General features: G+C 43.1%; 1 protein-coding gene across 1 annotated transcript in view; it reads left to right on the plus strand.

The window, feature by feature from the left end:
- Window positions 1-25,213, plus strand: part of GALNT10 (polypeptide N-acetylgalactosaminyltransferase 10) — a 341,115-nt gene that overhangs the window by 186,097 nt on the left and 129,805 nt on the right. The window contains exons 3-4 of the mRNA XM_011981246.1: window positions 19,872-19,974; window positions 23,248-23,386. Of these exons, the coding sequence (XP_011836636.1) occupies window positions 23,277-23,386 (110 nt within the window). The 5' untranslated portion in view covers window positions 19,872-19,974; window positions 23,248-23,276. The remainder of the gene's footprint in view (window positions 1-19,871; window positions 19,975-23,247; window positions 23,387-25,213) is intronic.

Below are 25,213 nucleotides of genomic sequence, written 5' to 3' on the forward strand. Positions count from 1 at the left end.
TGCCATGACAGCCAGGTGCATGCTCAGTAGACTCATCTTGTTGAATAGACATAGAGCAGTTCACATGCTGTCAAGCTTGTGTGGTGAATTGCATGTGACGCAAGCTGCATACTTGTTTCAGTTACTATTGGTGCTTAACAAAGTGCCCCCAAACTTAGTGGCTTTAAAAGAACAACAGGCATTCATTTGTTCAAATCTACAATTTGAGCAGGACTTTCTGAACACTTTATCTCTGCTGCACATAGCGCCTGCCAGCTGGGTCAGCAGGAGCCAGAGGATCCACTTCCAAGATGGCTCATTCGCATGACTGGTAAAGTGGTGCTGGCTGTCAGTTCCTTTCCTTGTCGACCTCTCCACAGGGGAGCTTCTTCATAGCATGGTGGCTGGGATCCAAGAATGAGTGTCGCAGGAGAACAAGAAAAATGTGCCTGGCACTTTTATGATCTAGTCATGTAGAAATCAGAAGTCACGTTGCATCTCTGCTGCCAAACTCTATTGATTGAAGCATTCACAAAGGTTTGCCCAAGTTCAAAGGCAGAGTATGGAAATTCCACCTCTCAGTGAGCTTGTGGAAAGGTTCTAGACGAGCATGAGAGACAGAAGATTTCATTGCAGCTAGCTTTTGAAAATATAATCTGCCGTACTATTGAGAAGTATATTATGTTCCCATTGCTGTGTAACAAGTTACTACAAATTTAGTGGCTTAAAACAATATGAATTTATTAGTTCAGAGTTTTACAGGTCATGAGTCTAACTAAGCTGACTAAACTGGAGTTTCTGCTTAGGATTTGACAAGGCCAAAATCAATATTTCAGCCAGGCTGGGCTCTTATCTGGAGGCTCTGGAGAAGAATCCACTTCCAGACTCATTCAGGGTGTTGGCAGAATTCAGTTTTTTGCAGTTCAGGATTGAGGCCCCTGGTTTTTGTGGAGGCTAGGGGTTGCTCTCTGTTCCTAGAGGCTACCCATACATGGCCCCCTTGATCTACAAAACCAGCAATGCCATATCTAATTCTTCTCTCTCTTCAAATCACTTTGACTTCCTTCTGTACCGCCAGATGGAAAAAGCACTCAGCTTTTTGTGTGTGATTAGGTTAAGTCGACTTGGATAATCTCCATTTTGCCATATAACATGAGTAATCACAGGAGTGATATCTCATCATATTCACAGGTTCCATCTCCATTCAAAAGGGTGGGGATTATAGGAGGATGAAGGTCATTGGAAGTCATTCTTAGAATTCTGCCTACCACAGATGGTTTCATTCACAGTGAATTAGAAATTGAAGTGGTTCTTCATTACAGATAGTTTAAAAACACTAGTTTAGAGTCCAGTAAGAGGGAATAACGTATATAAATGGCTATAGTTTAAGACTTTAAGTGCTAACTTTCAAAAAGAGAGAGGCAGCGAGAGTGCAGTGAGAGGTCAGTGGAAGGGAGATTATTTTTTAAGTGGAAGGGGATAGAAGTAGGGCTTCTTGAAGATGGGGTGTTTGAACTGAGCCTTGGAAGATAGATGTTATCTGGATCTTAAAAAATGAGGTGGGAAGACAAGATTCAAACAGTTCTATTTCTGTTTTGGCACCTTAGCATGCAAACACAGAACGGAACTGAATCCTCTCTAAGGTCATTTGATTGATTCCTCCTTACCATAAACAATGCTGTATAACAAATTACGCCAAAGCTCAGTGACCTCAAACAACAACCATATATTGTTGCTCACAGGACTACACACCAGTCAGGTGGTTTCTCTGGCCTTGACTGTGCTGACTCATGTATCTCTGGTCAACTGGGGCTGGGCTGGGCCGCTCTGCTGAACTTGGCTGGGCTCTCTCCTATCCTTGGGGCTTGGCTCTCTGTCAGCTGTCTAGGATTACCTCAGTTCTTCTCCACAAGTCTTATCTTCTGCTTGCCTCTAACATCTTTCTAGCATACTAGGCTGGGTTTGTTCTCATAGAGGAGGCAGAAGGACAAGAAATAAGTGCAAAAGAGTACAAGTCTCTCGAAGCTTGGACTCAAGCTGGCACACTGTCACTTCTGCCTCATTCTTTTGGCCAAAGCAAGTCACAGAGCCAGACCAACTTCAGTAGGTGGGGAAAGAGACTCCACTCTTGATGGGAGGAGCTGCACAATCACTTTGCAAAGGGCCTGGGATGGAGGATTGAAACCACTTTTACAATCTACTATAGTCATCCTGAGAAATCGTCCTAAACTCTGTAGAATGAAAGAAATTCAAATGCATTGTTTCTCAAGCTAAGCCAAGGCCTTTGGAGAAATCTACATGTGATAAACCATTTGGAAAATGTACAGCGACCCATAAACCAGAGTTATGAGAAGCCAGGCTTATAAAATAGTCTACAGTCTTCTTTGTGAGTGAAAGACAAAAGAGGAGTATTTCAGGGCAACTTTATTACCTTTACTCATGTGGTACTCATTATATACTCACCCTTCAACACCCAGCCCCAGTGCCCCTCTGCAAAACTGTTCCCAGAACCATTCTTCTGGCTTCTGAGAATTTGTAGTTCTTCTTCCAGGTCCCAGTAGCAGTTTTTGAAACGAAATGATCTCCAATCTGGCCTGTGTCGTAGACATAAATCATTGTCTTTATGATATTCCCTGCAGTACCTAACGTAAGGCCAAAAAATAGTAGCTGCACAATAAACATGTATTAGATGAATGGACAGATGGATGAATGGATGAGTGAGTGGACAGATGGGTGACAGATGCTTCAGAAATTGACTGAAACCTTCCTTTGGAAAATGTTAACATAAACTTCATTTCCCTCCTTCCAAGTTAGTATGTCAGTTTGAAATCTTGGTGTAGTTGTTTGATGTCTATGTGCTTTTTTAAAACAAAATAAAACTGAATTGCACGTTGCCAAGAGGAGGAATCATGTTGTATTCTCCCTCATCAACCCAATCCCTATAACCGTCAAAAAAGTCTGTGAGTTTCCTAGGGCATTAATCATTGTCTAGTGGGTGGGAGTAGATGAGTGGTTGTCGGGGTGGGGGACTTCTAGTCAAATAAACTTGTGAAATGCTGGATTAAACAAAGTTAAGACAGCTTTCTTTTCTGTGTGACTTCAAAGAGCCTTTAATATGCTAATATACATTTGAATCACCAGAAGGATATTAGAATATGTAAGAGTTGAAAACAAGAAGAATTGGCTTTTTTAGAGGGGAGGAGAAGGGAGGTATTTTTTTTATTGTGCTAAAATGAATATAGTAGTTGTCATTTTAACCATTCACAAGTGTACAATTGTGTGGCATTAAATATGTTCACAATGCCATGTAACCATTACCACTATCTATACCCAATTTTTTAATGAGTCCCCACAATAATTCCCTGTAAACAATAATCCCCGTTCTTACTCCTCTGTAACCTCTATTCTACTTTCTGTCTTTATGAGTTTGCCTATTCTAGGTACCTCATGTAAGTGGAATCATACAATGTATGACCTTCTATGTCAGGCTTGTTTCACTAAGCATAATATGGTCAAGGTCTATCCATGTTATAGTATATATCAAAATTCCATTCTTCTTTATGACTTAATAATATTCCATCGTGTATATATGTCACATCTTGTTTCCATCTTCATCTGTTAATGGACACTTGAGTTGCTGACACCTTTTGTCTATTGTGGTAATGTGACTATTAAGAATATTGGCCTAGGAATGTCTGTTCCAGTCTCTGCTTTCAGTTCTTTTAGATATATACCTAAAATGGAATTGTTGGATTATATGGTAGTTCTAGATTTAACCTTTTGGAAACCACAAAACTTTTTAACAGCAGCTGCACCATTTTGCATTTTTACCAGCAGTGCACAAAGGTTTCAATTTCTCCACCCACATCCTCACTAACACTTGTTGTTTTCCACTTTTTAAATTATAGCTAGCCTAGTAGGTGTAAAATGATATTTAATGGTAGGGTTTTTTGTTGTTGTTTTTTTGCCTTTTTGTTTTTTTGTCTTTTTTTGAGATGGAGCTTTGCTCTTGTTGCCCAGGCTGGAGTGCAATGGTGCGATCTCGGCTCACTGCAACCTCTGCCTCCTAGGTTAAAGTGATTCTCCTGCCTCAGCCTCCCAAGTAGCTGGGATTACAGGCACGCACCACCACGCCTGGCTAATTTTGTATTTTTAGTACAGACAGGGTTTCACCATGTTGGCCAGGCTGGTCTTGAACCCCTGACCTCAAGTGATCCACCCGCCTCAGCCTCCCAAAGTGCTGGGATTACAGGCATGATACACTCCACCCAGCTTAATGGTAGTTTTGATTTGCCTTTCCCTAATGACTAGTAATGGTGAATTTATAAAAGTTCTTTTTTTTTTTTTTTTTTTTGAGACCAGGTCTCACTCTGTCCACTGGAGTATAGTGACATTGTGTACTTGGCTCACTGCATCCTCAAACCCCTAGACTCAAGCAATCCTCCCAGCTCATCCTCCCAAGTAGCTGGGACTATAGGAATGTGCCACTACCCCTGACAAAATTTTTTTTTTATTTTGTTTTTTTAGAGATGAGGTCTCACTGTATTGCTCAGGCTGGTATGAGTTCTTTATGCAGTCTGAATATGTCCTTAATCAAATATGTGTTTTACACAGTATGGAAGTTCCTCAGAAAGCTAGAAATAGAACTGCAATATAATCCAGCAATCCAGCAATCCAGCAATCCCACTTCTGGGTATATATCCAAAGAAAAGGAAATCAGCCTGTCAAAGAGACATCTGTGCTCCCATGTTTATTGCAGCAAGATAAGGAATCCACCTAAATATCCATCAACAGATAAATGGATAAAGAAAATGTGGTGTATATACAAAATAGAATATTTTTCAGCCATAAAAAAGAATGAAATTAAGTTATTTGCAGCACCGTGGATGAAACTGGAGGTAGTTACGTTAAGGGAAATAAACCAGGCACAGAAAGACAAATACCGCATATTCTCACTCATATGTGGGAGCTAAAATAGTTGACCTCCTAGAAGTAGAGAGTAGAATAGTGGTTACTGGAGACTGGGAAGGGAAGGGGTAGGGGAGATAGGAAGAGGTTGGTTAATGGATACAAAATTACAGCTTAGATAGGGCTAAGTTCTAGTGTTCTATAGCACTGTAGGATGACTATAGTAAACAATAATGTATTTTTTCAAATAGCTAGAACAGAGGATTTCGAATGTTCCTAACACAAAGAAGTGATCAAAGTTTGAGGTGATGGATATGCTAATTACCCTAATTTGATCATTATACATTATATGCAGGTATCAAAATATCATTCTGTACCCTGTAAGTTTGTACAATTATTATGTGTCCATTAAAAATATTATTTTAACGGTGGCTCACACCTGTAATCCCAGCACTTAGGGAGACTGAGGCAGGCGGATCACGAGGTCAGGAGATAGAGACCATCCTGGTTAACACGGTGAAACCCCGTCTCTACTAAAAATACAAAAAATTAGCCGGGCGCAGTGGCGGATGCCTGTAGTCCCAGCTACTCGGGAGGCTTCGGCAGGAGAATGGCGTGAATCTGGGAGGCAGAGCTTGCAGTGAGTCAAGATTGTGCCACTGCACTCCATCCAGCCTGGGCGACAGAACGAGACTCCGCCTAAAAAAAAAAAAAAAATTATTTTAAAAGATACATGTTTTGCAAATATATTCTCCTAGTCTCCCAGTTCATGGCTTGTCCCTTAAACAACAAAAGTTTTTAGTTGTGATGAATTCTAACTTATTCATATTTTAATGCAGTTTGTGTCCTCTTTAAGAAACCTTTGCCTAAACCAAAGTCACTAAGATTTTCTCACATACTTTCTTCTACAAATTTTATAGTTTTGGCTCTTACGCTTAGGTCTATGATGTATTTCAAGTTTATATCGTGTAGGGTGTGAGGAAGTGTGGGATGTATTTTTTTGACATATGAATATCTAATTGTTTTGACACTATTTGTTGAAAAGATTATCCTTTACCTATTGAATTTTCTTAGCACCTTTGTTCAAAAACAACTGAATGTGTATTGTTGTGAGCTGTCCACTCCATTGATCACATATCTGTCCTTACCTTACAGCCACTCTCTCTTGGTCACTGTATCCCAGGAGTGCCTTGAAATTAGGACATGTAAGTCCTCCAACCTTGCCCCTCTTTTGAAACAGAATTATTTTGGCTATTTTTCCAGGTCTGTTGAATATCAGTTTCTATAAAGAATGCCTTGAGTCGATCGATCAATTTTGAGAGGACTCACATTTAACAATATTGAGTCTTCTGACCAATAAACATGATGTATCTCTCTGTTTATTTAGATCTTTGATTTCTCTAGCAGTGTTGTAGTTTTCAGTGTGTAGGTCTTATACATTTTGTTAAATGTATCTCGACTATTTGATATTTTTGACACCATGGAAATTGGTATTTTAACATCAGTTTTCAATGTTTCATTGATAGTATTTAGAAATAAAATTGATTTTTATATATTGACCTTATATGTTGCTAAACTCATTAGTTCTACTAGCTTTTTTGTAGATTCCTTAGCATTTCTTATGTAGATAATCGTGTCATGGGCGGATATTATTTTGATCCCCATTCTACCGTCAAATAATGGAGGCCTGGAAAGACAAGGGGACCTGCCTAAGGTCCTACTCTTCATAAATGCACAGCCAGGAATCTGAAGCCTGTGTCTTTCGGGTCCTCCTTCAACGACCTCTCCACACCGTAAGCTGTTCTTCAGTCTTTCAAGCCTCAAGAGAAGAAGCTTATATCAGTTACGATTATATTTGAATGGTTCAAACAAGATAGTGTATTTTCCTGTCACTTCAAAGTCTGGAGGTTTTAACTCCAGGACTAGTTTTTAACTCCAGGACTAGTATCACAGTTCTGCCCCCTGAAGTCCTCAAGAACCTGTACTCCCTGCTGATGGCTTCAGCCATCCCTAGAGCGTGGAGCTGCACCTCATGGTCCATCATAGTGGCCTTTGCATTCTAGGCAGCAAGACAGAGGAAGGGATAAACAAGAAAGGCAAAGGTGCACATTAGTAATTTTTTCTGGTAAGTTCCATGAGGCTGGGTCTTAACCTGTTTTGTGCTATAGTAACAGATGCCAGAAACTGGATAATTTATAAAGAAAAGAAATGTATTTGGTCACAGTTTCCGAGGCTGGGAAGTCCGAGATCAAGGGCAGCATCAGGTGAGGGCTTTCTTGCTGCCACATAAGGTGGTAGAAAGCATCACATGGGTGAGAGAGATGGATGGGACCAAATTCATCCTGTAAGGGCCCTGCTCTCACAGTAATTAACCCACTCCCTCCATAACAGCATTAATCCATTCATCAGGGTAGAGCCCTCATGAGCTAATCACATCTTAAAGGTTCCACCTCCCAATACTGTTGCACTGAGGATTCAATTTCCAACACACAAACTTTGGGGAACATGCTCAAACCATAGCAGGCTACCATGCAGCTCCTCCACTCACCTCTCATTGGACAGAACCAGTCAGGCCACATCTAGCTACAAGGATGTCAGGAAAATATCATCTTTATTCTGAGCAATCATATCCCAGCTAAAATTCTTATTTCTGTGGAAGAAAAGGAGAACAGCTCCTAAGGGATATACAGCAATTTCTGCCACAAGCCTTAGTTAGGAATCCAGAAAGGAAACCGTTTGAAAATGGAAGAAGGAAGAAGGTGGAAGAGTTCAAAGCCTGTTGCATCTTTTTAAAAATTATTTTAGGATCAGGTGAGTCAGCTCTCCTTTGAGTTTTGTCAGCCCATTAAGTTGACCTGAAGCCATTTAGTCATAGGATAAAGTCAATTCTCAGAACCCTTTTATGGTATCAAATCTTTGTGACTATATTAGACATGTCTAATCCGTGGATGACCTTTCCTTCATCTGGAAAAGATAAAAGATGTCTCCACTCATTCATTCATTATTCATTCATTCAACAGAAATTGATGTCTTCTCATAGAGCTCACAATTTGAGGACAGACAGACAATAGTCAAATGATCACCCAAATGAATGTGAAGTCACAAAGGAGCAGTGAGGATGCTGTAAGTTCCCATATCAGGGGGCGTGATCTAGCCAGAGGGGTCAGGGAAGCTTGCCTGAGGGTTTCGATGATTGCTACAGGAGTATCTGCATTCACAGCAGTTTGCTGTGGTCTGGGAAGACTGTCCTGTGTGCTCTCTTGTGGTTGCACCTCACATATCCTGCCTGGGACACCATATAGCTGAGAAATCATTACATAAGAACAAGAGAGGCTGGGCATGATGGTGCACACCTGTAATCTCAGCACTTTAGGAGTCCCAGGTGGGAAGATCGCCTAAGGCCAGGAGGTTGAGACCAACCTGGGCAACATAATAAGACCTTGTCTGTACAAAAAAAGAAAAAGAAAAAAGCCAGGTGTGGCGGTACATGTACCTGTAGTCTTAGTTTCTTGGGAGGCTGAGGCAGGAAGATTGCTTGAGCCCAAGAGGTCGAGGCTGGAGCTGCAGTGAGCTATCATCATGCTACTGCAAGCCAGCCTGGGCAACAGAGCAAGATCCCATCTCTTAAAAAATAAGTAAATAAAAACCAAGAATGCCAGAGTGAGAGTGAGGTGGGATAGGTAAGGGGCTGGGTGCTGCCCAGGAGATTCAAAGCCGTTTGTGGCCTCCACCCTAAGAGAAGCAAAGAAGAATTCAGAGAGTTCTCAGTTTCCAAGATGGGAGATGGAGAAGGCCAGGATCATTGTCCAGGCAGAGTCTGTCCTCCTAGGCCAGGAAGGAGTTCAAAGAGGAGGGGACTACCATCAGTCACATGTTGCTTCCCCATGCCCTTACCTCTCTCCCCTTCTTGGGGGACCTTTGCAAGCAGTGAGCAGCCAGCCAGCCCAAAGAGCCAAGATTGTAGAAATCAACCAGTGGGTCACTGTCTACCAGGTATACTTGGAAATTCACTCTTCCAGCTTAAGGCAGCTGTGGCAGATGGGTCCTGTCCCCTGACCAACGCCAGCTGATAGGTAAGCACTGCTTGGAGTACAGTGTTGAGAAAGATTCTCGAAGTCTGGAATCCACAAGGAAGAATATTACAATAGGTTGGTAATGTCTGCTTTGCCCTGGTGCAACTGAGAGGAAGGAATTGGACATAAATATAAAAATGCTTTGTAAATTATGAAATACTACCAAATAGTAACTAATAATGGTAGCTAGCATTGCTAGTGCTTCCTAGATACCAAACACTGCTAAGAGCTACACTTGCTGCATCTCATTTAATCTTCATAATAACCTTTATGCTAGGAACTATTAATTTCCCCATTTTATAGTTGGGGAACCAAGGCTTGTGAAAAATAGTGTAACTTGCTCAAGATCACAGAGCTAATAAACAGAACTGTGGCACAAGCCTAGGCCTTTCCAACGCCAAAACAGATAGTCTTATTCACTCTGGTTTGCTGTCTTCAGAATGTAGGGGATTATGATTATAATTATTACTATTATTAGAGCAACTACTTTATTACTGGGTGGCTCAACCCTACTTACCCAGCTAGGAGACTAATAGGATATGTTTGCAGTCATTTTTTATTCTCTCTCTGAAAAGTAGGAACTTGCCTTCTGATGAGCTTTCCAGTCCCTTTTTTTCTTTTTTCCCATCCACAGCTGCTGTGCAGAGCAGTATTTCAGCCCTCGCTCCTGCCCAGCCCGTCAAGCCTCTAAGAAGAGCACTTTCTAGGGGCTTTCCTGTGATTGATCACACATCAGCTAGACTGAGATTTTCAGAACCTCTTGTGAATTGCCCTCTTGGTACAGAAGTATGATTCATCTCACCATGTTTTCCTTATTTGAAAACTATGTTCCTGCAGCCTTTCTAGATACTGAGTTTGGGAAGGAATGGGCAGGTACATGTGGTAGGTGCTATTAGCTGTGATGATTACACTCATGTGGTGGCTGGCAGTTTGCAAAATGCTTTCATATGGATTTTCTCTCCAAGCCTCAGTTTTGTCATCTACAAAGTGGATATAATGATGATAATAATATAGTCAAGTCTAATCTCATGAAAGAGTTAGGCTATAATAAACTTACCACTTAAGGTGAAAATAACACAAAATCAGAATCACCCTTGACAATCGCCCATGGAATATGAAGACACACCACCTCTCAAAAGTCCAGTTTAGGCAGTTTTCACTCCAGCATGAACACCAATGATGACTGTTTCTTTGGTTGAAGTAATCACAGTGCCCTCTGAGGTAGTGAAAATACTTATCTTCCTAGAGTAGGCTCCCCCAGCACAGAGCCCTCACACTCCCAGGGACCGGAGAGAACTGGGGCCTCCAGGGACTCTGTGAGGGCACAGGCACACTCTACATGAGCACGGGAGCCTTGCCACCACCCCTCTAGGATTTCTCTCTTCTTTCTTGACTATATGTCACTGAATTCTAGAAGGTGGAATAGATACAAAATCTTATCTCATTAGGTCTGATTTCCTGACTTGCTTTCTATGGACAGTATTGAAACTTAAAAGTAACATGTGATGACACAGACACTAGGCTAGGTGAGGGGAGAGCTGGGCTCAGGTCCCAGGTAGGTTTCACCTGCATCTGTGGGACTATGGATATCCAGATCTTACAGATGAACTTCTCACCTGACTAAGTTCTCAGGCTATATTTTTGACTCAAACCCACAGGACTCTAGTAACCCTATTTTTAAAAAATCTGTATGTGCCCACCCCCACTTCTGCCTTCCCAGCACAAGCTAGCATCATCTCTGCCTGCACCACTGTAATAGCCTCCTTCCCGGCCTCCAGCCCTCCTCTTGGCCTCCTAATCCCTTTTCCACTTGGCTACAAGAGAGCTTTCCAAATGCAACCTGATGTTATCACCTCCTTATATAAAACACTTGTGTTTCTAAATGCTCCTGGAGGAAAGAGAATCCTCACCCCTACCTACTCTCCTTCCTGCCAGACTTTCCCTGCTTCTCTGTGCACCACACACACTGCTCTTCCAGGCCCTCCTATGATTCGTGTTTGCTCAGCCACAGAGTCTTTGTATGTCTTTACTTTTCCCTCTGTCTGGAATGCTCTGTACTCCTCTTTCTACTGAGTTAACCTCTAATCCAATTTTCTCAAGAAAGCCTTGCAGACTGGATCAGATCCCCCCCAATCTGATCTGAAAGAAAGGGACTCTCTTTGTATCATGTACCACTCTTTTATGGCCTGCCACTGTAGCTTTTTTAATTTACCTGTAGTTTCGGATGAAAGTCTACATTTCCCCCCCACCACACATACTTCTATAAGCTCTATGAGAGCAGGACTCCTGTCCGTCTTCCTCCCCAGTATATCCTCAGCACCTAGCACAAGGCCTGATCTGTGCTTGTGTTCATCATACACTGAAGTTGATGGATAGATGGACAGATGGACGGATGGATTGATAGGTAAGAGACTCAGATGAACATTATCAAATTATCGATCAGAGTCGATTTGTTTTTTTTTCCCCCAGTGATAAACATTTGGGCACTTATCCTGAAGAAAGTGTTGAAATTGTTCTTTTAGAATGGAAGGGAAAAGCTACTGAAGGTTCTATTTGCCCTTTAGATAACAGGCATTCCAAAGTATCTTGGCTTTTTTTTCCTCCCTACTGTTTAAAAAGTCTTTTAATGAGCTTTCACGCCTTACGTAGCAAATGACCTTTTCTAGAGCCACCTACACCAAACAAAGGAATTGGAGGGTTGGTATGGTTCTGCCCTTGGAAACACAGGATCAACCCTTTGAAACAATGGCTCCTATCTGTGAGTGACCTTCCCCTCTTAGGGAAGGGCCAGATTTCAGATTTCAACATCCTGGTGTTGAGACAATGGAGTTACTGGAGCAGGGACAACAGACACAGCCCCATTGCTTATTGGACCAACAGGACTTGCCTGATGTGGGCCCAGCGGACGTAGTCTCGTGGTTGCTGGGTTGTAGTGCCTCCTTCCATTCATAAATAGTGCCATTCAGGTTTGATTGTTTTCTCATACAGCTTGTTCCTGGTTATAGTGAAAGTTAAGTTTTCTCAAAACAGCAGCCTACTGGATAGGTGCTAGAGTTGGGTCAGCCTCACCTAAGTCTGACTGTGGAGTACCAGAATGCATGATCCTCAGCCTATGAAAAGGGGATATTTTCTCTGAATGAAAACAAAATCATCTCTCTCCTTGCATTTCTCATGGGAGGAGGAGGATTCTGAGATTAATTGAAAGTGGATAGGTAGTAACGTATTTTATTCTTGGAGCTATACGTCAGTCTATTGCTTGCTCAGAGACTTACTGTGGCTCCCACCTGCCAAGCAGCTCGGATGTAAGGCCCTCCAATTCTGGTCCAGACTTCCTTCCTGGTCTTATTGCTCGTGACTCTCTTTTGCATCCTGCTCACTCCAGCCGTATCAGGCTCCTTGCCATCAAGTAAATATGCCCTTCACTTTCTAACTCCCATTCTTTCCACATACTTTCCCTCTAGCTAGATTCCACCCCTAACCCCCACCCTTTAACTGCTACCAGTTAAAATCCTACCCCTTCTCGCAGGTTCCTGTCAAAGGCTCTGCTTCTGTAGGAATTCTTCCCCGATCATCCCAGGTAGATTTAATTTTTGGCTTTTGTAAATATCTGTTGAATTTATCTGTACAGCTTTCAAGGCACTATGTTATAGGCTTGTATATGTGTGTATGTGTGTTTTCCTTCCTTATATACTTGTCTCATAGCTGTCTGTGGAGGCCATGGACTACCTTGTTCATCTTTGTCTCTCCCAGAGGTCTTTGGCCATAGTAGGCCCTCAATATTCATTTTTTGGATGAATGAATTAATAAAAACAATCCAGCTTATGTCCTCAAAATTCATGAAGAAAGTACATTTATCTAATTGTCCAAACTCCCTTGTTTAAACTTTATGCTTTGAGCTAAACTAAGCCCTACCTGGTCCTCTTCGAAGGTAACCTTGAAGGTAATCTTGAAGAGATTACTTTGCTCTGTGTGTGTGTGTGTGTCTGTGTGTGTGAGAGAGAGAGAGACAGAGAGACAGAGAGAAAAGTTTATTAATCTACTTGGTAGATAAACAGATGTTTGAAATTATAGTTATTTAAACCTCAAAGCAAAATCATTCCATTGCCTTTGTAGGGTTCTTTGAGAGGAAGATGGAGGGAAGCCATCCTAAAATTTGCAGCAGAACCTGGTCTGTAACACAGCCTCAGTCTGTGGATGAAGCAGATGACCTGCTCAGCTTTCCTTCCAACATTGCTGTTTGAGAGCATACAGCCCTTTCATTGTTTTGAAGACACTAGCCAGCTCGGCCAGAGATGCTCTTTGCCAAGTCTACAGTGTTGGGATTAGAGTATGCACTTTAACAAATCTTCCTTCTTGAGCAGAATATAGTTGGCTTGCTTCACCGCCATTCTTTCCTACCTCCAAAGGCTGCCAGGCCTGCTAAGTAGTGATTAAACAAAGATTAAAATTCCATTTGTGTGTGTGTGTGTGTGTGTGTGTGTTTGAACACTAATCGATTATTTTAGTGGAATGTTAAGTAAAAGCATGCAGATACCAGAAGCAGTTATTTAGAGCAGCCAGTCAAAATCCATTGCCAATTTATTATTTAATGTGATTTCCACATTGATTCTGCCAGTCTCCTCCACACACTCTCGCTCACTTCTCTTGCCATGTTCCTTCCTCACCCCTTTGCTTCCTGTAGCAGAAGGACATCAGGAAACCAAGGGAAAGCAAAGTAGCAAAAGATGGTTGTTGAAGGAAAATAATCACAGCTTTTGTAGACAAATCTTTGAGCCTACAGAGTTAAAGAAACTTAAAATTACCTCTGGATTGAAAAATCCAGACGTGCTCTTTTACATAATATTAAGTGATTGCTGTTGCATAAGAATTGCTGTCTTTTGAGAAGCAATGTTCCTGCCTTTTTTGTTGTTAATGGTCTTGTGGCATTTGTTTCTATTGTAGAGTGCCACTATTAACTAGGACTTTTTTCTTTCCTTGAAGAACACTGTGTTTCGACGTGGGCATATGACATCCTGTTAATGAGGAAACTCTAAATCCTGTTATCAGCAAGAGCCAGTTGAATTGAATCAGGTGTTAGATAGGTTGCCTCTGCAGGACCCACAGTTTTTCTTATTAGATTCCTATCCACTCTCCTATTCCTCCAAACATGGTTATCACAAACACTGGAACATACCATGTTTTCATAAACTTTCCCTAAAAATAATGTATTGATAGTAGGTCTCCTTTACTAGGAGAGGACCTAAGTTTGTCCCAAACACTGGGACACTTTGTCCCAGATTAGCTCAGTTAATCCTCCCAACAGATACTCTTATTCTGTTAGTTTTCTCTATTTATCAGTCAGGGAAACTAGGGTCCACCTGCCGAGGAAGTAAAACCCAGGTTTTTCTAACTCTGGAACCAGAATGTTCTGAGTCGTTAAACTAGACTACTCACCCCATTGAAGAGCATTCATTCATTCGTTCATTCATTCAGCTGGTATTTTTCAAGGGCCTAAGATGAGTCAGGTATTGGCCTAGGAAAGTGCAGTGGTGTAATGCCCCTGCCTTCAAGAAGCTTACAGTCTATTCTAGGGAGAGAACTGCGAGCTCTGGTTTGGTCCTTGGGTCTGACAAGCTGTAGGATTTAGGGCAAATTCATTCTACTCTGTTAGCCTCAGATTTAATATCTGTAAAATGAGCCTGCTAGATTTAGACAAAAGGTCCTCCAACTTTATTGTGAATTAGAATCACATGGAGAATGTGTTTTCTAAAAAAGAGATCTTCCTGGGCTCCTATCTATAGATACTTTGACTTAGTGGGTTCAGCATTTGAGTCCAGGAATTTGCATCTATAATAAGGGTCCAGGTTCTCCAAGAACCACCTTTTGAGAGAGACTGATCTTTCTGTAAATCTCATTAGGCCTACACAGTATCTGTGCTGTCAAACCTGCATCCTTGGTGCCTGACACACTGCTTTGTACAGAGTAGGTGTCAGTAAACATTTGGTGATAGTTCAGATGATCTGGGGTTTCTTAATCTGCACTACCTCTAGAAATTAGGAGTCCTCAGGGGCTCCTAAACTACCTGAAATTGACCACAATTTCTGTTAAGGTTTTTGGATAGGATTCTTAGGGCCCTTCAGGCTCCATGTACTCTGTAATTTATTTATTTATTTATTTATTTATTTATTTATTTTTTGAGACGGAGTCTGACTCCATTGCCCAGGCTGGAGTACAGTGGCACAACTGTGGCTCACCACAACCTCTGCTTCCTGGGTTCAAGTGATTCTACTGCCTCAGCCTCCCAAGTAGCTGGGATTACAGGTGTGTGCCACAATACTCAGCTAATTTTTTGTTTGTTTGTTTTTTAGTAGAGACACAGTTTCACCATGTTGGCCAGGCTGGTCTCGAACTGACCTCAAGTGATCCGCCCACCTCAGCCTTCCAAAGTAGTGGGATTACAGGCGTGAGCCACTACTCCTGACCAACTCTATAATTTTAAGACTGAAACTAGTTTTCCACCCTACTGAAGGTCCAGACCTATAACTGGAATACTTTTTAACCTATACAATAACATTTGAGTTCTATATCTACATGATTTGGTGAGATGTCAATTTACAGTAGATTCTTAAAATCCTTAAGGAGTCAGTGTCCTCAATCCATGTGTAAATTAGGAGAGTGCTCAGGCTATACTGTTTGTGATTGTCTCAGTTCATCTGAAAGTACCTTTTGGGCAGGTAGTGCTGACTCCATTTTCCAGGTGGGAAAATTGAGGTACCAATGACTCCTGTAGCTTGTGCAAGGTCATAGTCAAGGGTTCTGTCCCACTAAAAACTAGCCTGGGAGTCAAAGGACATGGTTTTTATCCTCTTGCCTGCTGTGAGGCCTTGATTGGGTAGCTTGGCTTGTTTGGACTTCAGTTCCTTTATCTGTAAGATGAGCGGAGGTAGACTAATTGTCTCTGAGCAGCTACCTAGCTCAGATGGCTGAGGACTCTAGCAGCTGCGTGCTTAGACATGTAGAACTCCTTGTGTCAGCAGGCTCCAAAGTCCTCCTGGTTTAGGGAAGATATAAGGACCAATGAGACCTAAAGCAGCATAGTTCATCTCTGCAGACCCTGGGAGGGAGGGATAGAGGGAGCAGTGTGCATCATAAGGCAAAGGCAGTGGAGTTAGGTATGAAACTCCCAGGATTTTGGAGCCTTAGTTCTCAATGCCATCAGGTCAGCAATCCAGTGTTTTGTTTTGAGAACAAGATTCTAGGGGTTTACTTCTTTGAGGTCAAAACAGTGAGATTTATCCCCATACCCCATTCCCAGTGGCACTGGAAGACATTCACAGGCTTGTAGAGGAAATAGTACCCTTCATGCAATCTTAGACTCTTGAAGTGCCCTTTAAAGTTGTCTAACCCTTGCTACTCAAAGTGTCTTTTGTGGCCCAGCAGCGTCAGCATCACCCGGGTTCTTGTTAGAAATGCAGACTCTCAGGCCCCACCCCAGGCCTACTGTACCAGAATCAGTATTAGCAAGATCCCCACATGATTCTCCTGCACATTAAAATTTGAGAAGCACTAGTCCCAACCCTGCACTTGATTCTTCTCCTTCACATCCTGATGGACACTCTGTCTTTCTATTCCTGGCCACTTCTAATATCTTCTTCCAAATGGTCTTGTTTCATCCTAGCAGCAACCCAAGTTTTGGAATTTCTTCTCTGTCTGAGTCCCCTCAGTCATTCAGTAACGTCTACCATTGGTCCTCAGTGTAGCCTTAGGACTTCATAGAACAAAATAACATCTCCCATGTCCTCCAGGACTTCTTATCTCCTAGTCCTCATAGTTTCTAATCTTCCCCAACCAGGATACATTCCTGAATATCCCAGCATGTTTCAAGCTCATCAGGGCCAGGCAGGTAACAAAAATGAGAGACAGGAGGCAGGTGAAATGCGATAAGGAATGGTAGGGACTGTGGCAAACTGGGGAGACGTTCCCCATCCACACAGCCCAGCTGATGAGCTGAAGGAAGTCAGCCCAGTACTGGCATGTCTTTTAGGTTTTCAGGAGAAGCCAAAAATCTTGATAAAACAATATGAAATCTCCCTGTTTTCACACTAGAATTAAGAAAACCAAACCAAAACAAAAAGCACCTTGAAAGCCACCAGGTTGTTTGCTAGTGACCACATTTGGCCCATAGGCCTCAGGGTTTTGCAGCCTTCTATGATAATTATCTGCTCAACTTGATGTGACCAACAAAGATCAGGTAGGATTATCGTCTGCTTCGTTGTAGACCAGTGGTTCTCAAACCTCAGTGTGTATCAGAATCTCTTCGAGGACTTGCTAAAACATGGATTGCTGGGCCCCACCCCCAGAGCTTCTGCTTCTAGAGGTCTAGGGTAGGACCCTGGGAATTTGCATTTCTGGCAAGTTCCCAGGTGGTGCCCATCCTGTCCCCTTCAGATACAACCTTTTGAGCACCATGGCTTTAGTTTTGTGCCTTCCATTGAGGGAGCCTCAGTGTGCAGAGCCTCTAGTCCTACCAGTGGGCTGAAGTAATCAACCAAAGTTTCCAATCTGTGGGCAGCAGCAGAGGAAAAAGAGATTGGGAGGGAGGGCTGGAGAAAGGAGAGCTAACTAGCCCCTAACTGATCAACCCTGACATCACAGAAGCAGAATATTACCTTGGGCAGGTTCCTGGCCTACCCCAAGGCTTGGTTTCTCTGTCTGTGGTATGGGGAAGTAGTCCTAGCTCAGCTTCCAAATATATTTGTTTACTTGTGGAGGAAATTTGGTATCTATTTATTTTTAGCAGAAGAACTGTCTTCAAATGAAATCCCACATGGAACCCCAGTACATAAAACAGATGTGTTGTTGCTCTGATTGAAGAGCGGGCAGAGCAAGCCCCTACTCTCAGCCTTCCTCTTCCCAAGGCAGTGCCGGGGGCCCCTCCTGTGGAACTGTATCCTGAACTGATTCAATGGTTCCATAAGAACTTTCCAGCTCAGCTTCTGTGATTTCTAAGAATCCTGAGAACTGTTGAAAGCATGTGGCCTTAGTTTTTGTAGTTTTTTTCCCTTCTCTAACCAAGACATCTGACACACCAAGTTTCAGAATTATCTTCTTGCAATTCAGAGAGGTCTGTAGGAGAGAGAATACAAAGGCTCGTTATTATTACTAGAGCTGTTATAAAGATGTTGAGCCACTGTGGAAAGCCTGCTAACACAAGGATCAACCAGAGGCTTAATAAACAAGCGCAGGGATGATTTTATTCAGGGGGCTTCTTGTTCGCAGTAATGTCCAGCACACCACACATCAGGGCCTTTGAAGTTAATTATATCGGAAAGTGGACTATTAGATTCTGCCTGCCACAGTGGCAAGAACAAGTCTGCAAGATTTGTAATGGGCAAGGTGATTCAGAAAGCATTTACATGAACATGGAATATATGTAAGTAGCCGTGTGGTGCAGCATTACCTGGGGAAGGCTCTGGGCCTGGAGGCCTTTGACTTCACTGTTGGCTTGAGAAAGTATCAAGTTCCTTCTGCTGACCCCAGTCACTGGAATGCAGCCTCCTTTAATTAGGGAAACTACTTCCTAATGAGAAGTATTGAGTCCATGAGGATGGGCTCACCTCCCCAGGTAAATGATAAATGCTGTCAGAGCCCAGGCCGTGGGGGCTGCTCTCTTGGGGCTGCTATATATATATATATATATTTTTTTTTTTTTTTCCTTCTTCTCCTTTCAGCCATTCAATTGCTTCTTCATACAGTCCACGCCCATTTGCCACACATTTATTCTCTTTGGGGCTGGGCCCTCAGGACCACAGAGATGACCAAGACCTGCCTTCTGCTCTTGCTTACAGCACTCCTTCTCCTTGGGCCACACACAGCTTTGCCATTCTCCACCCAAACGTCACAAGTCAGTGCCCAGGTTGTTTGTCTTGCCTGCCTCTCCTGTCGACCTGTCTGAGACCCAGCCCAAATGCACTCAACTCCATGAAACATTCTCCATTTCTCCCCAGTGGAACTGAACTCATGTAGTGCATTCTCTGAGCCCCTCCCCTATCCAATATGTAGCGATTAGCCACATGAAACTGTTGAGCACTTGAAATGAGTCTGAATCGGGATGACCACAAGTGTAAAATACACACTGGATTTCAAAGGCAGTACAAAGAAAAAGAATGTAGGTCGGACATGGTGGCTCATGCCTGTAATCCCAGCACTTTGGGAGGCTGAGGTGGGAGGACAGCTTGAGCCCAGGAGTTCAAGAACAGCCTGGGTAACATAGGGTGACCCCATCGCTACAAAAAGTAATTAACTGGTATGGGAGCACGTACCTGTAGTCCCAGCTACTCAGGAGGTTGAGGATGGAGAATCGTTTGAGCCCAGGAGTTTGAGGCTGCAGTGAGCCGTCATGGTGCTACTGCACTCTGGCTTGGCCAACAGAGTGAGACCTTGTCTCCCACCCCTCACCGCCCCACCAAAAAATGTAAAATACCTTAATCAGTATACTACATTGATTGCATGTTGGAGTGGTAATATTTTAGGTAGAGTACATTATTAAAACAACTTCACCTCCTTTTTTAAATGTGGGTACTGGAAAATTTCAAGTTACATATGTGGCTCATGTTATATTTCTGTTGGGTGTCACCACACTGCGCACTTTCTCCCGTGGGTGGAAAGAATGCGATCATCTTTTTTCTCCACCACCAATTTGTGAGTTCCCGAAAGGTAGACACTGCGTTCCTGTCATCTTGCTGACCTTTGCACACCTGGCTGGCACATGGCAAGGCACCAACAAAGGTATGCTGAGGGAGTGGATAAAGGAACACAAGATGACAGGCATTTGGTCAATAAAAAGCTCGCTTAGGCAGTGTAACTCCTGGGCCTGTGTTACTGAACTTATTTGCCCTTTTCTATTTTTCATAGTTTTCGTCTTTTTTTAAGGGCTCACACAGTCGACAAAAGAAGACGTTTTTCTTGGGAGATGGACAGAAGCTGAAGGACTGGCATGACAAGGAGGCCATCCGGAGGGACGCTCAGCGCGTAGGTATGGAGGGCAGGATTGGCCATGGGTGGGCTCTGTGAAGGGCATATGCACATATGCTTACGTGTGTGTGTGTGTTCATGTGTGTGTTTAGTAGGGGTGTCTGGACCTCCTGTTGGCTCCCTCCCCGTCAGCCACCATCCCTTCCCCTGATTCCCAGATGCCCCTCTTCGCTGGTTAGCTGACCCCTTTTTCCACTCCCATCACCAGATCCGCTGCCTGCAAGAATTTGCCTGCCACCTTTATTGGGTGATAGAAAATGTCTCCCTCATATAGGATATTTTGTATTTTATTTTCATAGGATAGAAGTGTCTCTCCCTTATGGGATTACAACTAAAACAAGGAGCAGTAATAACAAGAGCCAACATTTATTGAACACCTGTTGTGAGGAAGATCCATGCTCTGTACTTGGAAATTTCTTCTGTGAAACCTCGGATCAACCTTTATGGCCCATTTAATAAGAAGGGGCCTGTGGCTCTAAGAGGGGTGATAATCTGCCCACTGTTGCACAGAAAGAAAGAGGCAGACTTGGAATTTGAACCCAGGTCTGGAGGGAAGGCAGAGTTGATTCCTACCTGACACTGCAGCCATGAGACTGAGTCAACTTAGAGGGCTTCAGCTAAAGTTTTCTGTGGCTAATTAGTCTTGGGAGCAGTTCCGTTTACACTGGCGAGTTGGGAAGGGTTGGGGTAAGGTGGTACAGAAATTATATGGAGAATCAACTCTAGGGAGCCTAGACTAAGGAGTCAGGAGAGCAGCTCTGATGCCACTTATAGCCATCTAATCAGCAGTTAAAGTCCATACTCCCAGAGCCTCAGTTTTTCCATCTGTCCGTGGAACTCATGCTTCCTGCTTTGACAACCTCAGGAGATTATTGTGAGGTGCCAAATAAAGCAATGAATATGTAGTAGCTTTGCAATACTAGAAAGCACTATAGAAATCTAAGGGATTGGTATTAATATTTTATCTCCATTAAAGGCTCCCACCACTATTGATTTTTTTTAAATTACGTTATGACAAAACCAACTTACCACAGGGTTCTGAATAGAGCTAGTACAATAACTTAACTGATGAAAAGAGAAATCTAGAGGTGCCAGAAAATGGGGAATGGGTGCTGCTCTTTTTTTTTTTTTAAGACGGAGTCTCGCTCTGTCACCCAAGCTGAAATTCAGTGGTGCAATCTTTGCTTACTGCAACCTCTGCCTCCCAGGTTCAAGTGATTCTCCTGCCTCAGCCTCCCAAGTAGCTGGGATTACAGACCCGTGCCACCATGCCAGGCTAATTTTTGTATTTTTAGTAGAGTCAGGGTTTCACTATGTTGGCCAGGCTGGTCTCAAACTTCTGGCCTCAAGTGATCTGCCCACCTCAGCCTCCCAAAGTGCTGGGATTACAGGTGTGAGCCACCATGCCCAGCCGGTGCTGCTTAAATTAAGAAAGAAAACGTTTGAGAAGAGCTGATTTGCCAGACATACCAGAATTATTAGAACATCGGGCTAACCAGCAAGACACGAGTAACCAGCAGTGGAGACATTAAGAATAATAATAACCAGCATCTGTCGAATGCTAATTATGTGCCAGGCATCTTGCCTGCATTATCTCCTTAATCATCACATCATTCACATTGAACCTCCTCATTCTAATTAATACAAAGGGCAAAATCTTCAGACTCAGAAAGGCTGACGGCATGCCCAAGATGACATAGCTGGGGACGGGTAGGGCTGGCCTTGGAACTCCACTCCATCTGGCTCCAGGGCCTGAACTCTGAATTGCTCTCCTGTATTGCCCTCCTGAAGCTTCCCTCCCTGAGCAAACACTTCTGGTCTCCTGCTTACTGCGTTTGGATCTCTCGTGTTATCTGTCCTGGGGTCCAATCAGTGATGTCTTATGACGCATTACAAACTGTAGATGACGGAGTCCTGTTTCTTATCTGACTGGATTGGAGTAGTCAGAGCTCTTGGGCTCCACGTCTCAGCTTGCACCTTCCTGGACATCTGACTTTATCAATGTTTACTTTGCAGAGTAAATAGGTGTTGCTCAAACCACAAGCTGTAGAAGGCAAGATGATTTTTAACCAGCTGGTTGTATTGCCATTTCTTCAAGATCCTCACCAATGACAGATCTTTTTTTTTGAGACAGAGTCTCGCTCTGTCACCCAGGCTGGAGTGCAGTGGCATAACCTCGGCTCACTGAAAGCTCTGCCTCCTGGGTTCATGCCATTCTCCTGCCTCAGCCTCCCGAGTAGCTGGGACTACAGGCACCTACCACCACGCCCAGCTAACTTTTTTTGTATTTTTAGTAGAGACAGGGTTTCACCGTGTTAGCCAGGATGGTCTTGATCTCCTGACCTTGTGATCCACCTGCCTCAACCTCCCAGAGTGCTGGGATTACAGGTGTGAGCCACCGCGTCCAGCCGTCAATGACAGATTCTTAAGCTACTATTGCAGGGGTCGATGTGGACATTCCCTCTTACCATGTGCACCCTGGGAACCTAGAGAAAAATTTCCCGGAGTATCAGACTCCTGCTCCAGATGGGTTGTGCAGAGAGAGGAAAGCTAGCACTTTAACCCACCCAAATCCATGACTCAAAGCAACACTTTTCAGGCACTCCTGGTTTGGAGTAGGCAGATCTTAATTTGTTTGCTGGCCTAAAAACAAAAATAAAAAAAAAGCATCTTTTATCATTTATGGCAATTTTGATTTACTTATAAAGTTTGCCTTACCTACAGTAATCATCTTTCCTCGTGTTTATGAGGTGTTTTATAGTTTACAAAAAACTTTCGAATAGGCAACTCTCATTTGACTCTTCCAAGTGTGCTGTAGTTATCAGAGGAGGAAGCTTTAGCTCTGAAAGCTGGTGGGACTTGGCCCAAGGTTGATCCACTCACAGATGGTGGACCTAGCTGTCCAGTGACTGGTCTCCGAGGGCACGGGTCTTTGGAGCTCCTGACGGAGTGAGGGGAACGTGGGCTTTGGAATCCATACTTCTGATTTGATAACCTTTCTGAGTCTCAGATTATCTTTCTATGGAATGAGAGGTCTCATGTCCACCCCACAGAGCCACTGTGATTACATGAGAACAAGATGTGCAAAGTGGCTGAATGAATGCTTGTTCCCCTCTTACTCTTTGTACTTCCCACTGCAATATCTGAGCTATGCTGTACATCCAAGTCAAGTTTTATGTTGGTGGTTTAATCATGCTTTTCATCCTTTTTCCCCACTCTATATACAGTACCCCCATATATCATTGGCAACATCGAATTTGCTCTTTGCTTCTAGGAAATGGAGAACAAGGAAGACCTTACCCCATGACCGATGCTGAGAGAGTGGATCAGGCGTACCGAGAAAATGGATTTAACATCTACGTCAGTGACAAAATCTCCTTGAATCGCTCTCTCCCAGATATCCGGCACCCAAAGTGAGTGTAACATCTCTCAAATTCTGAGATCTAAGGATGTTGCCCCTGGCTCTTGTTGAGAATTAATTAAAGAAGCAGGTACATGGAACCCTGCTGACAGAGGCTCCCTCCTCTTACACAGGCATTTGTGCAAAGGTTCGTGGTGTTGAGGGGTAAGGGATAATACCGTCTCTTCAGAAGAGCCAGCCTCCTTCCTCTTTTCAGGAAGCCTCTGCATTTCCCCTTTCGCTCTGGGCTGAAGGGAAGTTCAGACCCCAATGTAGAGGACAAGTTGTCATGAAGTTTTTAACTTTCATTCTCTTCATTTTCTATGGGATGTTTTTATTTCTTTTTAAAAAAATCTTTCTTGTATTTCTGTCTTTGTTATAAACCATCTCTAATCACATTGAGAGCAGACGTATCAGAATGATTATAAAGCTGATAACAGTGGCAGCTAACATTCTTTGAACCGGGGTGTGTGCCAAACACTTTATTTGTATCATCTCAGGTTGCTGTCAGGTAGGTCCTGTAATGATGCCGATTTTACAGTGAGAAAACTGGGGCTTAAAGGAGTGTCATAACTCACTTAAGGCCATAAGGTGATTAACAGGCTGAGCCAGGCCTTAGACTCCAGTTCAATCAAAAACTATACCCTGGACCTTAAGCTATCCTGCCCCCCCCCCATACATTTTCAATAAGGGTCATTGTGATGATGGTGATTTTCTGGTAGAGCCGTTCTTAAACTTGAGGTACATTAGAATCACTTGGAGGGTTGTTAGGACACAGGATATTGAGCCTCAAAGCTGTTGATTAGTAGGTCTGGATGGGGGCCCAAGAACTTGTGTTTCAAACAGGCTCCCTGGGGATTCTGCTGCTCCTTATCTTGGGACCACACTTTGAGAATCACTGCAAGTAGATTTCAGAATTGCTTCCACATGAAGGCAGTACTGAGTAGCACTGGAGCACAAGTTTTGCTCAGGGACTGAGAAAATAGAGCCCAGGAAGAGATAATAAAAGCTAGCATTTATTTGTTGCTCACTATATGCCAGGCATTTTTCTAAGCCAGTGGTTCTCAAAGTGTGGTTCCCAGACCAGCAACATCAGCATCACCTAGGAATTTGGTAGACCTGCAGATTCTTGGACACCAGCCCAGATTTACCGAATCAAAGCTATGGGGAAGGGTCCAGCAATCAGTGTTTTAACAAGGCCTCCAGGAGATTCTGATGCATGCTTGCATTTGAGAACCACTGTTTCAGGTATTTTAAGTATATTAACTCAGTCAAATCTTCTAAAATCCCTGTGAGGTAGGTTCTGTTATTATAACCATTTCACAGATGAGGAATTGAGGCACAAAAAGATTAAGTAATTTGCATAGGATAACATAGCTGAAAAGAGATGGAGCCAGAATTTGAACGCAGGGAGTCTGGCTCTAGAATCTATGGTTTTAATCACTGAACCATAAAGATCTTTCCAGCTATAAGAACTCAATCAGTAGAATGCCGTGCTAAAGACTTCATCTTGGTAACATGTTTGGCAGCTTACAAAATGCCTTCATCCCCATAACCTCCTTTAGTTCCTACAACAGTACTTTGAGATTGGCATTACTATGATCATCTCTACTTTGTAGATGTAAAAGATGTGCTGTCACCTAGGATTGGGCCCTTTTCCCAAAGATGCCTTACAGCAAGGGAGCAGAGCAGGGGCCTCAGTATACTTTCCCTTGGGGTTTGCCATTTGTTTCATGGTTTTCACTGTCAAACCCCAGATTTTTTTCTTTTTTTCAAGACAGGGTCTTGCTCTATCACATAGGCTGAAGTGCAGTGGTGCTATCTCGGCTCACTGCAACCT

The sequence above is a fragment of the Mandrillus leucophaeus genome, unplaced genomic scaffold (genome assembly GCF_000951045.1).
Source record: "Mandrillus leucophaeus isolate KB7577 unplaced genomic scaffold, Mleu.le_1.0 Scaffold222, whole genome shotgun sequence".
Taxonomy (NCBI): domain Eukaryota; kingdom Metazoa; phylum Chordata; class Mammalia; order Primates; family Cercopithecidae; genus Mandrillus; species Mandrillus leucophaeus.